The sequence below is a fragment of the Caretta caretta genome, chromosome 1 (genome assembly GCF_965140235.1).
Source record: "Caretta caretta isolate rCarCar2 chromosome 1, rCarCar1.hap1, whole genome shotgun sequence".
NCBI lineage: Eukaryota > Metazoa > Chordata > Testudines > Cheloniidae > Caretta > Caretta caretta.
Window position 1 is genome coordinate 302,480,411 of NC_134206.1, and position 19,379 is coordinate 302,499,789.

At 39.6% G+C, this 19,379-nt stretch overlaps 1 protein-coding gene across 2 annotated transcripts in view; it reads right to left on the minus strand.

The window, feature by feature from the left end:
- Nucleotides 1-686: 686 nt before the first annotated feature.
- The window catches only part of IMMP2L (inner mitochondrial membrane peptidase subunit 2), an 835,235-nt gene continuing 816,542 nt past the window's right edge, over nt 687-19,379 (minus strand). The window contains exons 6-7 of one of the 2 annotated variants that reach the window (XM_075124423.1): nt 6,301-6,435; nt 1,307-1,356 (exon numbers count right to left, since the gene is read on the minus strand). In XM_075124423.1, coding sequence (XP_074980524.1) covers nt 6,304-6,435 — 132 coding nt within the window. In that variant the 3' untranslated portion in view covers nt 1,307-1,356; nt 6,301-6,303. Of the gene's footprint in view, nt 1,357-6,300; nt 6,436-19,379 lie in introns of both variants that reach the window. The other variant, XM_048836072.2, reaches the window with a different exon arrangement.

A 19,379-nucleotide genomic window follows, 5' to 3' on the forward strand; every position in this document is an offset into this window, starting at 1 on the left:
TGGGGAGAGGCTTTGGTGGAAGGAAGGGGAGCCTGGTCTAGGTTTATGATGTTCAAGGATACCAAAGTGCTGGGAGTCATAATAAGTAGATGGGGTAGATAGATAGATTTAGCAGTGGCTGGAGTTATTGAGCAACCTGTATAGAATAGAATAGCTAACTTCAGTCTTCTCAGAAGTTCAGTTTAGCACTGAAACCCAACACCAGGCCTAGTTTCACCTTGTTTTGGAGTCTGATGAGAAAGGTTGCATAACTCTAGCGCAGGTGTGCCAGCTGTTGAATCCTTCTGAATATTATCCCCTCTGAAGTAAAATTCAGTAAATAGGAAATGAAATGTCACTCGTCAATGGAAATCAGTCAAAGCCCCTTCACTGATAATGCGGCCTCTGGAAACTTGTGCATTAGTAGAGGAATGTGTTTATAATATTAAAGGAGCTTTTTACAAATTTCCAAATAAATGTGGCAATCTATATTAACACCAAGCGATTGTACTTAAGAAACCAACAGAGTGTATTTTGTGTAGATGCTGTGGTGTAATGAGTATTATATTTTGTTTGGAACTCTGTCTCAACAAATGGATATAAAAGGAATGTTTATATTAAACATCAATGAAAAACAAATTTAAAATATTATGTATTCAATTTATTAATAAAAACAACAAGCTGCATTAAATGAAAAAGAAAATAACTGGATTAAAGATGCATTTTTATTCTTTTTTGGACAATTGTACAATTAGCTTTTCATCTATAGAAACGCTGCTTTTTCAATTTTAACAATTATAGTGCAATTCAAAATGATATATTATGAGTAAATGCTTCTACATATTCAGACAACTGAAATGATGAAGTACTGGATTGACTTCACATTTTTAACAAAATATTAAGTTTCAAGGATCTGTCAAGCTGTTAAAGAAACAAATCAAAACCAAAAGATTAAAACATTTTATAGACTGTTATAATGTCTTATCAACAGGAGCACTGGAACAGACAATGGCTCATATATTTTACTGCTTCTGGAAAATTGAACATTGGAATACTCCACAATCAGAGAATAATTACTCCAAGACAAAATAATGCACCATGTGATTTTAAAGTGACACCTTAACATAAGGGAATTTCTGCTGCAGCAGTACCTGTTATAGTACAATTGGTGGTCTTATTTGTTGTGTTACACCATCAACCCCTCTTGATGGTTAATCCTAGTATCAATATTTCATTTCTCCATCATGTACATGTAGGTCATTCTTGATCACTGCGAAGTGGTATACGTTCTGGGGGCAGCATAGGTTGTAACTTCTGCCAGCGCCTTGGAGGCCACAGGATATGGGTAGCACGAGCATGTAAAAGCCCAAGAGAAACCTGCACCAACAACAGACGTTAATAAAATGTAACAATTATTTTTTGAAATAATATATAGTGAATGATTTTATAAGAGAAATAAGGGCAAACAAAGCAAAGAATTTAGAACTGTATTGACTTGTGCTACAGACATAATGGAAGAGAAATGTAAATGCTATTTGCAAAATACCTAAAAAGACTTATGTTAAGTTCTAATGATTTTGCAGACCCTGGAGTTCAACAGAGTTTTCCCACATTCTGTTTAACAGTCATTCACTCAGTCATTTTTATTTTACGTCTGCAAACCAAAAGAGAAGCCATTATTATTGTTCTACTTAGAAAGTACCAAAAATTATAAACAACACTATATTTGGACAGCAAATATGGGAATTTTGGTTGACTCTGTGCTGATTTAAGGGCTAAAATGAAAAATTTGGGCACCTAACTTAACCCACGTTTGATAATTGGACACAGTCTGTATCCTTTAAGCTCTGAGTCTTGACAGTTACTCACAAATTTTAGTTCTCTTATAATGCAAAAGCAGTTTTCCCAGACAAGATTTATATTTAATCAGAAAACACTTTGGGTACCTTCCTAGCCTCTTTATTATTAACCCAATACAACTACAGACACGTATCTTCAATTCTATCGTCACTTCCCACCACAAAAAGATTTCTTTGAATAAGTAGGTATTTTGACATTTTATGCAAATAGACACCAAACAGACCCCTACGAATATCTTCAGCTAGTTTTCCTGATTTAATTTCATAGGATTATATGTATATACACCAATCTCTCTCTTCTACATAATCAAATCACTGAAGTTGAAGTGGCCGATATCTAATTCCATATTTTGTAGCTTGATTAAGCAGGTGCTGAATTACTTGCATATAATTTGGTGAGTTAACAAGCCACAGTATCTAACAGAAATTACTGTGTGATATCTTATTTCACTTGCTGATTGCCTTGGAACACTGCAGTTTTCCTTTTACGTTAAGGGGGAGGCCAACTAAGTCCATGCTTCTGAGTGATCGTTGTTTGGTAGCTTCTTTTTGATAGACTTGTTACATTTTGATTTCAGTATTGCTGTTGTTCTGGATAGCTGGTTGAGTGTTTTGGGCATAAGAATACTCTCTATTTTAATTATCTCACTAACTGGAGTTCAGATGCCATGGCAGCACACTATCATCACAGGGATTTGTACTCTTAGTTAATCACATTATATGATATCTTTTACAGTGTTGGCTACAAATAATAAAATGGATGCAATCACCAGTGCAGCATATAAGAAGCAAAGATGTATTACTGATGTGGAGGACTAAGTTCTCTTCTCACATCTAGCCTGTATTCTCTCAGTACATGGTCACCTGTTGATTTCAATTGAATTTCTCCATATACAGAGAGAATATAAATAATGGAGTCAAAATATATTTGAATCTGACTGTGAACACTGCTTCTGGCTGCATGTCCCCTAGTGTTCAGGCAATGGGGAGCCGTGCCTTAGTTTCTCCTCAGCCAGGTACAGACAAGTCAAACAGACCTTCTGGGTATTAAAGAGTACCCTCTTCTGAGGGGCTCATTTATTGACAACAGAAATTAATATAAACATAAGCAAGGACTTATTCTGGTACTCCCCAAGGCATTCACCATCCCAGCCTCAGTACTGTTGGAGACCCCAGGGCATGGCCACTATTTAAGTCGAGGGGATGGAAGGCCATAAGGGTCGAGGAAGTCTCCCTGCTGAAGGCCTAAGGGCTTCTTCTCAACCCCCCTTAATAGAATTCAGGCCTGGCTGGTTTAAGTAAGCTCTTTTGCTCTTAAAACAATGTTGCAGCCACAGATAATGCCTTATAGTGTAAGGTTTGCTGACGCCAAGTTAAAGATAATAGGAGAGAGCTACAAGGCCAGACAGAATGTGCTGGTTGTTCAAGTTGCTAGGAATGCTTGTTAGAGGTTGCAGGAAATAAACATTGTTGTAACCCATATAAGGAAGGCAGAGTATTTGTGCAAAGTTTTAATTGGCTGATGTGTAGTGCAGTAGCATTAAGGAATATAAAAGTGTGTGTAATGACCTGCTCTGGTGTGCAGGATTTGAGATTCTATTCTCCCTGTACCTTGTTTGCAGCTGCAAATAAACTTTTCTGCTTCTCCACCCCATTTTGATTATTGAGTGAAGCATACCAGGTAACGAACCCCTGCTTTTGTTTTGCCTCTCGGCACTGAGTGCCGGCAACAGCACAACTCTCTTTGGAGAGCAAACTTTTGGTTCCTACCTTCAGAACCACTATTCCTTCCCCTGGAAAGTCTCTAGATCCTTCTCTAAGGATATTCCTACTCCCTTCACCTGGGGAACAGTCTCTCTCTCTCTCTGGGTCCTTCCCAGTTTCTCCCTTTAAGCTACTCCTGTTCTCTCTTGGGGTTGCATTCCCCTTATAAGCCTTTTCTCCTCAGAGCACCTTCCTCCTGAGCACACTCACTGACTGAGCTCAGGCAGCCTGTTTTCTAGGGTGCAGATGCTCCTCTACTAATTGAACATTAAACACTTACCTAGGGCAACCAATTACTCCCAGGTGGTTTTTAGAGGGCCGCCATGGGTAAGCTAGGCCCTGACTCTCCTTAAAAGGCCAATGGCCCCATGACACTGACAGAATGTCATGCCCTGAAAATTGCTTCTACTGACCATCTTCTGATTTGTTTCAAGAAACAAAACCTCTTCCTAACAAAGCTGATTTACAGAGGAACATGACTAGTGGTATCCTGTGTTAAATGGGCATTTCTGGAAAAATGCTGGATTGGAAGACTAAAGTCAGCTCCTACTCCCCATTCTGCTGCTCCAGCTTCCACCCCACACTCTGTATCTCATGCCTCCATTTTCCTTCTCCTGTGCATGCTCCCCCCTGACTTCCTTTGCCATCTTCTGCTGCTTTACTCCCTCAATCCCTGGATGCTGCCACTGGGTCTTTAATGGCAGAGACTAGGTTGAGACCCGGATTTCTGCACCAAAACACAAGGTGAGAAAGAACAGCACTGGGGAACACAGCTTAACTGAGACACTCCAATGAGGAACCAAGAGCATGGTCCTCACAGCAGTTTCTTTATTGCTAATACACATGGGCAGTTGATTTGCTCACATGAAGCAATACAGAGGTAGAGACGCGCAATCAGAGGAAAGGGCAGAATTACCTATGTATCTCTACAGCATACCATCCCTTTTTGGCCTCTGACTACTTAAGTCTTAGGACCCTATTATAATTATACTAAAGATTCCAACAGAATGTAAGGGGAATCTTGGATTGTCCACTTTCTGTCAGAAGGTAGCAAACCACAAGCACAAAATCTAAAGCATAACACGAATTCCTCAGCATTAGTTTAGCACATTGTTCCCTTATTGAGCTGTATTTGAAGAAGAAAAGTCTAATGAGAACGTACTTCTTCTTGAGAAACACTAATTAAAAACATTAACTCTGACTGATCTTGTTTTATCACTTTCAAGCCTGTAAAAAGTTTAGTCTTTTTCATTTGTGTTTTGTCTTTTAGTCTTGTTAATGTGTATTTAAACTGTGTGAAGCCTATAGAATGCCATTGGCAGAGAGGAACTCTAAACTCTTTAAAAACAAAATCAGAAAGAAATAATACTAATGCCACAGGTTATATGGTATGTGAGAAATTCCATCAACTCTTAGAAAACAACATTGTAAAAGCATATGCCAACCTATGACTCTGACGTGTCTCTCGTGTTTTCACCCCTCAATTTGAGTTATAATCTATCTATATGCCACAGGCATTCCAAGTGCTTCAAAACAATGATAAACAAAGCACAAAGAGTAAAATTCACCCAAGCTTGGAACAAAAAAACAATAAGATCAATAAAAGTTGTTGTTTCTAATTAGGGTTTCTTTCCCCTGAAGTAGTATATTCATTAAACACTTTTTTTCTGCAAATAAGTTTAATAAAGGAGCAATGTGCAGGTCCAACTCTGTGGAATTCTTGTTACATTTTAGATTTTCTGCTCGCAGTTTGTTACCTTGTGACAGACAGTGGACAATTTTGGATACTTTTTGTTCTTTTAGATTAGTTTAACTATTTGGGGGTCCTATTCAGGCTAAACATTGTTGGCTGAATCCTGCATCCCACAAATTTCACTGCACAAAGTGGCCTTAAAACAGCCCTAAAAGGGCAAGGGAAAATTCCTCCAATATGGAGAAATCCTGGGCTGGTGTAAAGTTGGCATATCTGGGCCCCTTTCTCTAATGGCATTTTGGGGGCATTTGGGCCACAGAGAAGGTGTTTCAGAGTGGGGCTAAAGTGTTATGCATTTTGTTGACCTCCAGCCAGCACGAAGGTCCATAAGAAACTATTCTAGCCATCATAAATTAGTTTTATCCAGTGTTGTTGTAGGTGTGTTGGTCCCATTAGAGAGACAAGGTGGGTGAGGTAATATCTTTTATTGGACCTTAACACACTCAAAACCACCTTCACTGAACAAGGACAGTCCACTAGAGAAGTAGATTGCATCATAGAACAGGCCACCCAAATGCCCTAAGAGAACCTGACCCAATACAGCTGTCACCTACCTCCCCACACTGCAACCCATATGAGGTATCATCAGACAACTACAACCCCTACATGTATGCCACATGAAGTGGACACTGATATGCAAAGGGACAAAAACACTGGAAAAATTTCAGCCCCAAAGGTGAATGCTTTGGAAAGTTATGGAGCAACTGAAAACAGGATCTTAGAATGGAAACACTTCCGCAACTAGCTAGTGTGCCAGGTATAATACTAACCAAAATGTATTGTGCGGGATAGCTATGTGTCAGATTAGATCGTTTGTCTTTAAGAAAGACTATTACACAGGGTTTTGATATTAGATCGTAGATGTAAAACTGTCTCCGAGTATTTTCTCAGTAAATTAGCCTCTTAAAAAAATCCATAGTTTAATGGAAAGTAAACTGCTATTACATTTCATTTTTTGTACATTGCTGAACTTTGAATCAACCTCTCCCAAGTATAGAAGCAGGAGAAAAGCTCAATACACATAAAATCCTGTGGATTAAAGTAGTACCCCAGAGAAACCACTTCCTCCAGCTGAAGTACCTGTGGTAATGAACAAGAGTAGAAGAAGCAAATGTTGATATTCTTTCATGCATGTAAGAAACACACCAAGGTGAGAACTAAGGAATTATTTTATTTAAAAAGCACATGGCACCTCAAATTGTTCATCTTAAATGATCCTGCTGGCTGTTACTGCTGCAAGATGCTACCTTGTTTATCACAATAAAAATGCAGTAAGCGTGTGTCAACTACAGTAAGAAAAGCAACATACTGACAACTTCACTCATTCTCCCCAGCCTTACCCCACTCCTACAAGTCAAACCTAATAGAGCCATCAACTGATGAAGAAAAGCTCGCAGGACACTACTGTTGTTACAGGTTGAATCTCTCTAGTCTGGCTTTCTCTGGTCCAGCAACATCCATGGTCTGGCATGATTTTATTTTCTGTTTTTGTTTTTTTTTGCTTTATCTACTTATTTCCTTGTGCCAATACAGTAAAATTGTGAAACAACACTAACACTTTGTTATGAAGAGAGCCGGTAAGCCTTGGCTAGGTGGCATTGCAAGTGTTCCGATTATTTGCCTCGGCGAGATAAAAATAAAAAGAGACCCACTCACTACATGTTGACCTCCCATGGTTCAGCAAATTCTCTGGTTTGGCACCGGTCAGGTCCTGAGGGTGCTGGACTAGAGAGGTTCAACCTGTACTAAGTGATTTGTTAGTAATATAGCTGGAGCAGTAGTTCCAACATAGATAAAGCATAACATAAGTGTTTCCATTCAAAGGCCCTACTGTAGACTCAAACAAGGATTCAGCTGGAGTTCCCAATATTCTAATGAGATCATTTTAATTTCAAACACACACACACACACACAGGGATGGTGTAGTCATAATCATTATTATATGAATTTCAGACAGGTATTCTGTGACAAAATATAAAGAGTATTCATTCTGAAAACCAGTTTTAACATTTTGCATATTCAATAGCGGTGGATAGATACACACACAAAATGCTGTATACATACTGTATGAGTTTGTGTGTACGTGCATGCATCTATATCTATATAGATTTTAGAGATCTCAAAATCTAAATGCTAAGACCAATTCTCAGAATGAATAAAATTCAGTGTGGCATAGAATAGCTATTTGAAATTTGTAGAAGAATTGTACCTACCCCATTCCAATGTGTCTTTGCAAATTAAGATGTTCATATCAGAGTAGATGGGCACTAACTGAATTCTTAATAAGGTTCATATTCTTGACTGAATCAAAATAGGGTAGTGAATTAAGTAACAAAATAAGTGAACTGTGTTCTCTTAGTCAGTCAGAACTGAGTGGCTAGATTAGGCCTGAGTTCTAAAAGGGGCAAAACAAAGAATTTTTTTAGTTATCAAATGATAAATTTCACACATAGATGAAGATATTACAGAGGCAAGAGAGAGCTTGGTTAACCTTTTATCATCACTTACATTCATAACAGTATCAAAGTACTGGGGATTTAAGGACATTAAGAAATATGCAGGATTTTTCCCTGCACTTTCATAAGGAAGCAGCTACAAATGCCAATGACTGACTTAGATAAACTAACAAAAAGGCCTGGTACATACATTCCTCTGACTGAATGCACTGAATTCTTGGAATTGTCAAAGATATGTTATTGAGATGACAGCAATAACTAGTAATGTTCTTTTTCCATTTCTTCCTGTCTTTTCAAAAGTCCTTTTTTTAAACTGAGGTTAATTTACAATATTTTACTGTTAGTCTTTTATCTCCAATAAGTATAACTATTAGAAATTATTTGTGAGATTCTTCCTTGCTTATGGTTTACAGAACTATTATTCTAGATAGGCCTACAGAAAGATTTATAAACCATTCTACTATTTTAAAGATTTTTAGCCCAAAGAGTTGCAGAAATTAAGACAGACTTTGCTTTAGTGCACAGCATGATATGCTTGCTTGCTGCATATATCAAAAAAATGATCATTTAATAGTTTAGAGCTGTTTAATATTTCACTGACTGATGCACCAAAACTCTAAGCCTAAATAAGGCCGTCACTATGTCATGTTACTCAACAGAAGACCCGAACGTATTAATAGTCTTTATGAAACAGCCCCAGATTAAAAAGCACTAGTCTATATGCATTTCAAAAATGTAAAGAACTGGTAATTTAAGTGGCAGGAAATTGTCATTACAATACATTTATTATCTTCAAATAGAATGTAGCAGATACATCCCAAGTCTATATATATTAATTATTCAGAAATGCATACAAATTTTGAAACTTCTGTGTGAATTCCAGTCAAGCATACTTTGCACCAGTACCTTCTGAGAGTGTCAGTATTAGTTACAAGAAAAGGAGTACTTGTGGCACCTTAGAGACTAACCAATTTATTTGAGCATGAGCTTTCGTGAGCTACAGCTCACTTCATCGGATGTATACCGTGGAAACTGCAGCAGACTTTATATACACACAGAGAATATGAAACAATACCTCCTCCCACCACACTGTCCTGCTGGTAATAGCTTATCTAAAGTGATCAACAGGTGGGCCATTTCCAGCACAAATCCAGGTTTTCTCACCCTCCACCCCCCCACACAAATTCACTCTCCTGCTGGTGCTAGCCCATCCAAAGTGACAACTCTTTACATAATCAAGTCGGGCTATTTCCTGCATAGATCCTGCATAGAGCTGTAGCTCACGAAAGCTCATGCTCAAATAAATTGGTTAGTCTCTAAGGTGCCACAAGTACTCCTTTTCTTTTTGCGATGGATCTGTGCAGGAAATAGCCCGACTTGATTATGTAAAGAGTTGTCACTTTGGATGGGCTAGCACCAGCAGGAGAGTGAATTTGTGTGGGGGGGTGGAGGGTGAGAAAACCTGGATTTGTGCTGGAAATGGCCCACCTGTTGATCACTTTAGATAAGCTATTACCAGCAGGACAGTGGGGTGGGAGGAGGTATTGTTTCATATTCTCTGTGTGTATATAAAGTCTGCTGCAGTTTCCATGGTATACATCTGATGAAGTGAGCTGTAGCTCACGAAAGCTCATGCTCAAATAAATTGGTTAGTCTCTAAGGTGCCACAAGTACTCCTTTTCTTTTTGCGAATACAGACTAACACGGCTGTTCCTCTGAAACCTGTCAGTATTAGTTACATTTTTCACCTGATTATACTGCCTCTGATTGTGTAACATTGTCTGCTTTGACTGAACACCCCATTTAGAAATGCTGTACATTACACATGAAGTTGATTAACATATTTGTTCTGCTGCATGTCAGTAATATAAGGCTTAATTGTGCCATTTAGGCATGACATAGTTAGGGCCAGTGTGGAATCCTGCTTTCCCCAGGAAACACTGGAAAAACTGCTTTTGGAGCTCCTGAACACCCAAAAGCTGCACATGCACCCATTACATCACTCCTTTATAGGAAGGGCCTCTTCCCCCTTGCTGGCCGGTGCTTGGCACAGGAGGCAGGCAGGATATAGGACCATGGCTTCCCCTCCATTTGTGATGTTGGGTGCTCCCCAGGGAATATAAATAGAGTTGTTCCCATATTCCTTAGAGTCCACAAACTCTCATTCTGACTGGCCCATATGCAAGAGTACACAATGTGGGAGCGGCTCCTTATACCCTCTGCTTCCACTATGAACTCACACAAGTGTCAGGCAGAGTTTGGCTCTTAGAAAACCAGTCTTTAGTGTGAGTGTTACTAGCATTGCTGAGCTGAGTAAACTGGTTAAAATACAAATCAGGTTTTCATTGGGTTTTTAAGAAGTAGAAGGGGAGTTATATTTCAGGGTCAATGTTCACTATTGAGAAAAGGGTTCTTTTCCTGTCCAGGAACACTCTGACAGAAAACTGAGATCTGGACCTTATACACCCAGACCTTATGCCCTATGAATAATATTCTGCCCTCCCCCCACACACACTATGTTATACATTAGTTAGTATGAATATTTTCCAGTTCCTGAGTGGCTAACAGGAGATGTCCTACAGCACAATTCCAGGAAGTTATTTTTAATATTGATGTCTTTATTCTTTTTTTATTTAAATGCAGAAGAGAAAAGATTAAAGCAGGGATGGCCAACCTGTGGCTCCGGAGCCACATGCGGCTCTTCAGAAGTTAATATGCGGCTCCTTGTACAGGCACCGACTCTGGGGCTGGAGCTACAGGCCCCAACTTTCCAATGTACCAGGGGGTGCTCACTGCTCAACCCCTGGCTCTGCCACAGGCCCTGCCCCCACTCCACCCCTTCCAGCCCCCTCCCCTGAGCCTGCTGTGCCTTCGCTCCTTCCCTCTGCCCCTGGACCTCCTGCACGCCATGAAACAGCTGATCAGGAGGTGCGGGGTGGGAGGGGCAGTCGCTGATCGGCAGAGCTGCTGGCGGGTGGGAGGTGTTGGGAGTGGGGGTGGGGGAGCTGACTGGGGGCTGCTGACATACTACTAAAAAGAAAAGGAGTACTTGTGGCACCTTAGAGACTAACAAATCTATTTGAGTGTAAGCTTTCGTGAGCTACAGCTCACTTCATCGGTAGCTCACGAAAGCTTATGCTGTAGCTCACAAAAGCTTATGCTCAAATAGATTTGTTAGTCTCTAAGGTGCCACAAATCCTCCTTTTCTTTTTGCGAATACAGACTAACATGGCTGCTCTGAAACCTGACGTATTACTGTGGCTCTTTGGCAATGTACATTGGTAAATTCTGGCTCCTTCTCAGGCTCAGGTTGGCCACCCCTAGATTAAAGGGTGCTCATACTTGTCTTATCAATATTTAAACACACTAGTCTTATGTTTTACAAGTCCAACACCTTCACCCACACCAAACAATGAGCAAGCAAAACAAAACAAGAACAATTTATCCACCACTCATCACACTCATAATTCCCTAACCTGCTCAAAAGTTGAGGAGAATAAAAATGTTTTGCTACATACCTCTTGACCTTGAGGGCACTGGCTAGTTCATACCAAAGTGGGGAAGCTCCAAAGAAAACAGATTCTCACAGAGAATGCCCCTCACTAATTTAACTGAGGGTGATACTGCTCAAGTGCCTTTGGTGATCAACATCCCTAACACAAGAAGACAGACAGGCAATCTTTTAGTTAGGCAGGTCTCAAGCCATTTATGGCTTTACTGGGCAAAATTTACACCTTAAACTCCAACCAAAAGCAACCAGCAGACAGTGCAGATCATAGCGCACCTCTGTTAAAATGCTTCTACCAAGATACAAACTGTAGAATTGCGCACTAGCTTTGCTTTCTGGGTGAATTCAAAATCTAGCCCTCCTTATAGAGTGTACTTATTTATTTTTATTTTTAAAACAAGATGGGACTTATCAAAAGCTCCATTTAAATTGATCCGTTTAAAATTACATACAAAATTAAATAATAAAATAAAGCATTCCAGTAAGCATTATCCCTTAATCTTCACCCATAATTAAAAAAAATCAGCAGCCCATTCCCCCTGTTCCCACTATCTGCCCCCCAAGCCCAGGAAAATAGCTGGTCCTTACAACATACCCTGAATTGCAACAAATTATGACTATTTAGGACCAAGGAGAGGAGTGGATTTCAATGTTAAGGAACCCTTAGTGGACAGCATCCTGCGTGTATCTTCCTCTGTTTTATACGAGGAGGCTCCAACTTGAATGTTTCCACTGATGATAACTGTGGTAGTATCTGGCATTGGGAGAGAGAACGTCTCTAAGTAGATAGGTCCCATGCCATTTAGCTTGTTTCACTACTTTACATTCTGCCTGGAAGTTAACTGACAACCACTGTAAATCATACTGTTCAGCAGTCTAACCCTGAGGTGACAAAGACACAGATGATGCTAGCTAGGTTCACATCTGAAGAAACTGTTACAACCTCCTAGATATATTTAAATGGAAAAATCTGTTCTGAGAATTACTATTCCCTGATCAGGCCCTCTGATCCTGACTGGGATTTCTAGGCACTAGTGCAATAGAATAGCGTTACCAACTATACATATGAAATCATGACCTATGACCATAATTTGTTTCCTCTGGTATGACAGTACTAAGCAGTAGCTAGAGTACCTAGTTCAAGAAGACGTATGTTAATAAAAAATGGATGTGATAATAGACATTTTATCCTTGTTAAGACAAATTGGAAAAGCATGTTTATGATTCTACAGTTTTGCCTGGTAAGAAGGAGATTTTTAAAAGGTAGATGAATTGTTTTAAAATTTTCAAAAGAACACATTTGTAGGTTGCAGCAAACAGATCTGTAATCACACTCATAGTTTTCCCAGTTCTTACGTACTATGCAAGTTCATGTTTTTTGATTGACATGAATCATGCTCTCTGGATATTTTTATCAGAATCATTTTGATTTTCTCTTACTCGGCAGAAAAAAAAAACACTCAGCAGACCATTCCACTTAATTAAATCTTTCAAAAAGCCCTACTGTGAGGCTTGTTTATATTTTCTTATATAATGACATACAAAAGCAGTCTGGCTTACAGAAAACATGCTGTTGAAAACCAATAGGGAGCAGATATTTGATGGGTAGCAAGGATATCAAAGTGTCATTAGATAGCTGCATGGTATGTTATTAACATTGTAAAAGACTTTCTGATATAGGTCTCTGTGTGAAGATACCCACAGCTCATTGAAAATGGTACATTCTATCAAAACCATTTGCAGTCTATATATACTCACACTGAGCTGAAAGATTTACAGGGAGAAACATATAAATATGCTTAATAGATATTTGATTCCCCTCCAAAACACACACACCATAGCTAAAATAGACAGCTCAAAAGAGTGTTTAAATACCTTGAAGGATGATTAGGTGCAGGGAAGGGTGCAGAAGAAATTAACCTTCTTGCATCCTTTCCAGCTGTCCTTCAGCAAGAAAGACCCTCCTCTCACACAGGGATCTAGTGGGAGGTAGCAAAGGAACTGGTGAAGAGGCAATCTCCTCTCTCAGGATTTGAGCCCCACTGTATCATGTTACAATATGTTAGGATTGGTTAGTTAAATTTCAGGAAAATGATTGGTTAAGGTATAGCTAAGCAGAACTCAAGTTTTACTATATGATCTGTAGTCAATGAGGAAGTGAGTGGGTGTGGGGGGGAGTGGGGGTGGGTGTGGGAGATGGGAACAGGGATTGGGGGTAAGGAAATTGGAATCATGTTTGGCTTAGGGCAGGAATGGGAACAGGGACACAGGTGTAAGGCTCTGTGGTATCAGAGCTGGGAAGGGGGATACTAAGGAAGGAAACTGAAAAGTCTTTTACAATGTTAAAGTAGAGTCCAGCCAGATTGAGGTGCTAAGGCAGTTTTTTATGCTCATTGAGCATATCAATAGTTCAAGTATGTTCAAGTATGTTCTTGACTAGAAATACAGGAGGCCAAATTTATCCCTGGCTCAACTCCAGTGTTCAGGTACTACATTATCTGGAGAGCTAGTATCACCTGATGGTGCCCTAACTTTTACATATCTACATATTCTAACAGTGAAGGCTGAGAAGGAAGGATATTGCATTCTCTTGATATTTTACTGTGTAGTGTTTAAAAGCATAGACTATCATATTTATTCATTTCATATCCATATAAAAACTTAAACTTTATATAACTATCTTTTCTATTTCATTAGTCATGGCAGTAATAAAATATTTCCTATTATATATATTGTCAGAGTTACAATGGGAGTCTTAGACCCCATTTCAGACCCTCTCAAGTGCCCCCCTGAGATGAGATGCTCAGCTTCCTTCACCTCTCAAGTGTGGTACACCATGGTCCAGCCACTCTTGGACTGGATCGCTTGGTTACAGCCCCCTGTTTCTGAATCATGTAAACATGATAGGCCCAACTGTGTTTGGCACCTGCAAGGAAATGTCTCTCAGGAGCCTGTGGCCATTGGCTGATTAAAGTGACTCAAAACAGTTTTATCAGAACAAACCTCAGGTTTATTCACTCAAAGGTAAATAATAGACAGTGAAGATGGATAAAACAACAAAAGCCTATATGCCTGTGTCTGGTCTAAACCTTATCCTTTGCTTGAAAGTTTTTGGTACATCCCACTGAGTTCAGAGACCTTACTTCTGGGCTGGGAAAAAACCTGTGCTGTTGTATTCTGGCAGTGTCTCTGTCAGTCTCACCTCCAACAGCTGATGGTCTCTTCTGAAATAGGTGGAAGGGCTTAATAGTTTAGTGTCCCTTTGATCCTAAAGCTCTGACCTTGGGAAAATAAATGTGTTAACCTGGCTAGAGCTAGGTAAGCATTTCCTGATTAACAGTCCCCCATTGTTCTCTAAAAGACTCTTGGAGGTATCTTATCTCTGTCTGTTTCATTTCCTGCTTGTTCTCCCTAACTACCTTCTTTTCTTAACACTGTGGAGTCAGACGGAATCACATCAGGCAGGTAAACTGAGAGCCATGCTCTACATAAAATACATAATATGGATATCTCCCTCCTTCTCCATACATTATAATTGCATTTAAGCTACCACCGTGTCCTAAAAAGCTATAAAAAAAGGAGTACTTGTGGCACCTTAGAGACTAACCAATTTATTTGAGCATAAGCTTTCGTGAGCTACAGCTCACTTCATCGGATGCATACCAATGAAGTGAGCTGTAGCTTACAAAAGCTTATGCTCAAATAAGTTGGTTAGTCTCTAAGGTGCCACAAGTACTCCTTTTCTTTTTGCGAATACAGACTAACACGGCTGTTACTCTGAAACCTAAAAAGCTATGTTTTTCTCACTGAGATATTAGGTTCTACTTTTAATACACACACAGAGAGCTGTTCACCTTTTTGCAGTGGAAGATTAATGAATTCAGTTATTTGCGTAGTTAATAAATATTTTATTGTAATCATTCTTGAGCAATTAAGCCCAACTTCAGCATGTGCTTAACCTGAAGCATAAGGTTCATCTCTATTCAGCAAAGCACTTAAGCACATTCTTACAGTTAAGTAAGATAAAATAAATCAATTTTACATTCTGGTTCTGAGCTAACTGGTCTTAATTTGTTAACCTCTTAAACCACTGAATTTCTCAGTATTTACACAAATATCAGTACTTCCTGATGCAGTTGCACTGTAAATCATCACGTGGAGCTCTTTCACTTCTTGTCAAAATATCAACTAAATCCAACTGAATTTTAAATGTTTGACTTATTAAGTAACACAAATCTATTCAATATGCACTTGCCTCTGGCAGCTGTAAAACTCAGGAGTTATTTTGTATCTTAATATTTTGGGGCTTGAAATCACATTTTAGATCAACAACAGACTGCTTATCTATCACTATTTCTGCAATGCCTGGAGATCTAGTAGCATCTGAGAAATTAGCTGAGGAGACAGCAGTAATGAGATGCATAGATCACATGATCAGACAAATTTTCATTATTCTACTCTAGCGGAAGAAAAATCTAGGGCTCCTGTACATTCACTCTGAAGTTTCATTATGTTTCAGGGATCTTGAGAGTCTTACAAATAAAGTAGATGATCCACATATCAAAATCAAGATGTTTCTGAGACCATCACTAATAGAACACAGATTTCCCAGTTTGCTCTTAAGAGTCATAGAATCACATCAGCGATTCTTAAGGTAAAGGGGGAAAGACTACAGCTGAAACTGCTACTTTACTAATGGAGGTGTGCAGAACTATTTGTAAGGGGGCTCCTGTTCCTCAGCTACTAAATGACTTTGCTTAGGACATTTGGTCCTTGGTAAAAACTATACTGTCTTCTTTTCACAGTGATGTTTTGTGCTTTTTCTGTTGGGTTATTGTAGGAAGATCCCTGAAAAGGCAAACTAGCCACCAAAGCTTCTGTATAGCAAATAGCAGTAAGTGCCCTGTGCTTCAGTATAACAGCATTCTCCCGCTGTATTTTCAGTCTCCAATCTGAAAGGAGTCACAGTCAGCCAGAGGTGAATGAGAAGTAGCCTTCTCTTCAGAAGCCTCAAACCAGATGATCTTATACACCATTAATACAGTTGAAGAAAGAAGAACTGGAGGTATATGCACCCTATGTTTCCAGACTTGAGGATATAAGTTTTAACCTTTGAGAAGGAACTACATACTGTGAGTCAAAATCATGCCATTTTAAATAAAGAATTTGAAAAGGTTAAGCATGTATCTTTTGATAGAAGAAAATGTGTTTCTTACAAGAACTGAAGGAAAACCAGGCCAAGGCAAGAATCTGAAGGGAGCTGGAATTAAGTAAGACATAGATAGAATCAAAATTTTGGATGGGATTACAGAGTTGCTTGAACTTTTATTTTAACTTTGATAACTTTCTGAAGATGGAGAAAATCTGTTGTCCCTGTTGCAGCTCCCAGTACAGAATGGAAATTTGGCAGGTGCCAGCTGCATTTGGACACGCCTTTCACCAGTCCCAGGATTTCAAGTAGGGGGATCAAGCTCTGAAGAGGACAGCACAGCACAAGGGGATCAAACTGAGCAATAACAATCCCTAAATTCTCCAATAACACTCTTTAAAAGTCCACTGCAACAACTGCCAAATTCTGCACCAACATTAATTTATTCCACCACTATCAAATAGTTTCATTCCCATCCCTTCCAATTCCCACACAACTACTGCTCAGTGACATATAGTTTATCAAGAATTATTTTTGACACTGATTATTTCTGAGCATGTTTTTGTCACTATACTTTCCAGTCACCATGGCTCCACTCCCTGAGCCACTGATCCTGTGATGTTGTCCTAGGAGCCCAGCTTAGAACCTCCTTCCCACAAGTGTGCCAGGAAAGAAGGTGACAGGTAGCTGTTGACGAGGACAAGCAGGCAAATTAATGGCAAACACATGGGATTGGCTTAAATGGCAAACAGCAACTTTATTAATTAAACCTTGGGGAGGTGCACCACACTGCCCTCAGCCTGCTCTCAAGTATCAGGCTTTTAATTTGTTCCACTGAGAGTTATAGGGCTTTAACCACAAACCAAACAACAACTCAGGGTAGAATCTCCTTACAGACTCAGCACTGTTGTGAAAACTTTTTGGAGTGATAGGAACCTCAGTCTGCAAAGACTTCAGGCTACTCTCCTTCTCTGAGTACAAAATCTAACTATACTATCTCAAGTCTCATTTACCTCCGAGAGCTGGCCCTTTTAGCCTTTGCCCACACAGCACATGGGCCCCAAGTTGCAACAAGTCAGTAATTTCAACTGCATTATATGAACTTTGAATCGTACCATTTCTACCCAACTGTGCCTCCAAGAGGTTGCAAGGAAGGTTAAAAAAGACCAGACCACATACTAAGTTAGCCCCAGGGGAAAAATTCCTTCCCTTTCCCTAAAAACAGGAGATTGTTCAGAAACATACCATCATAAGCAGTAGAGCTTCTAATCTACTTTTAAGGGAAGGGAGAGCAGTGCAGCTAAGCAGAGAGAAAGAGGCTTTTTGAAAAGCCATGGCTAGCTTAAATAGGCAAGGGGACACCCAGCAGCTAATCAGCTGGCTCCACCCCACCCCTTTGTTCAGCCAGTGGCAAAATGGAAGGAAGGAGGGAATGGGAATGGGCAGCCCCTCTTTCCTGTTACACATGCGTTTTGGATTTTTCTCATTCCCTGCTGTCCAGGTCCTCCTCTGCTAAAAGCAGTAAAAGGGTAGCCTCAGTGGCTCATTTTCCAGGCTTCCTGGGCCTTGGCTACTACATTGTTCCCAAGGCAGCACAGCTCACCAGCGTACACTTCTAGCTTCCCCCACTCCCTGGTAGAGCTGGACTCCAGCTCTGGCTCCCTGATCCTTGGCTGGCTGGCTCTATGGAACAGTGCATCCACTGTAAACCAATTAACTCCCCTTGTGGGGAAAGCTGGAGAACAAGATGCCACAGCAGGCGGGTCCAGACAGAGCAGTGAGTCAGAAAACAAAATGCCCAGTATCTGGTTGCAGCCAAATGGTAATTCTATAGCATCCTGGAAAAATACTAAATTCTATGTCCACAGAATTATAGCATATACAGGGCCTTGACTGAGATTAATGGGGCAGGGCACATCTTCAAAGTTACTGTTTCAAACTTTCTGTAGACCCAGGCAGGTACCTCACGCATCTGTTTATCCTCAGATCATATTTTCAAGGTCGCCACCTCAGCTGTAAAGGATACTTTTTCTTAAGCTGAGATTCAGAAGCACAAGCTGGTGCCAAGGGATGAATTCTGCAGCCACAGAATCAGGGAATATTGGGGCCCTTATTATAGCAACAAGTATACAGAGCAGAAAATTACACATTTTACGCACAAGGAATATAGTTAACATATGTTGATCATTCTCACCACACAAAACAAAACAAAACCTAACTCATTTTTTAAAAAGCTGACATTATAAAACCTATTCAATTTCTGTTAAAAAATCAATTTATCCTAGCTAGCTCCTTATGATAAAATACACGTAACTGAGAAGCTCCATGCAGCCTAAACTGCAGAATTACAACCAACACCTTCATCATCAGAAACTACTTATTAATTAAAAGCCTAAAGTAACTTGTTGAAACACATGAACCTATTAGACATAAGCAGAGCCCTTCTCTAAAAAAATTAAGGTTTACCTCAAAAGTAGGATAAAAGTAAAAATCAAACAAACAACTGGTTACAGGCCTAATCCCCAATACTTTGTATTTCGTGCAGTCATTTACATTAGTGCAATGTGTGTGTAAAATGCTACCTGATTTGCTGTAAGGATCTATCCAAGGTACAGAGCAACGGAGAATCAGACCCTATATCTGAAACCTACAGTACATCAAGCCTTGCCTTAGTTGTTCTGCTGAATTTATGGGTGCTACACAATAAAAGTTCATTCAGTATGATGAATATCATTTGTGATTTGTTACTTAGAGTCAAGGCAAAATTAACCCCCCATATTTAGCAGCAACTCTTTAGGAGGCTTAAAAATATCAAAACAAGAAGTCACACTCAGAACTTTTTGTAAATAATCTAAAATGATATCTTATAAATAATTTATGACTGGATCCTAAAGCCATGTCAGAAATAGTT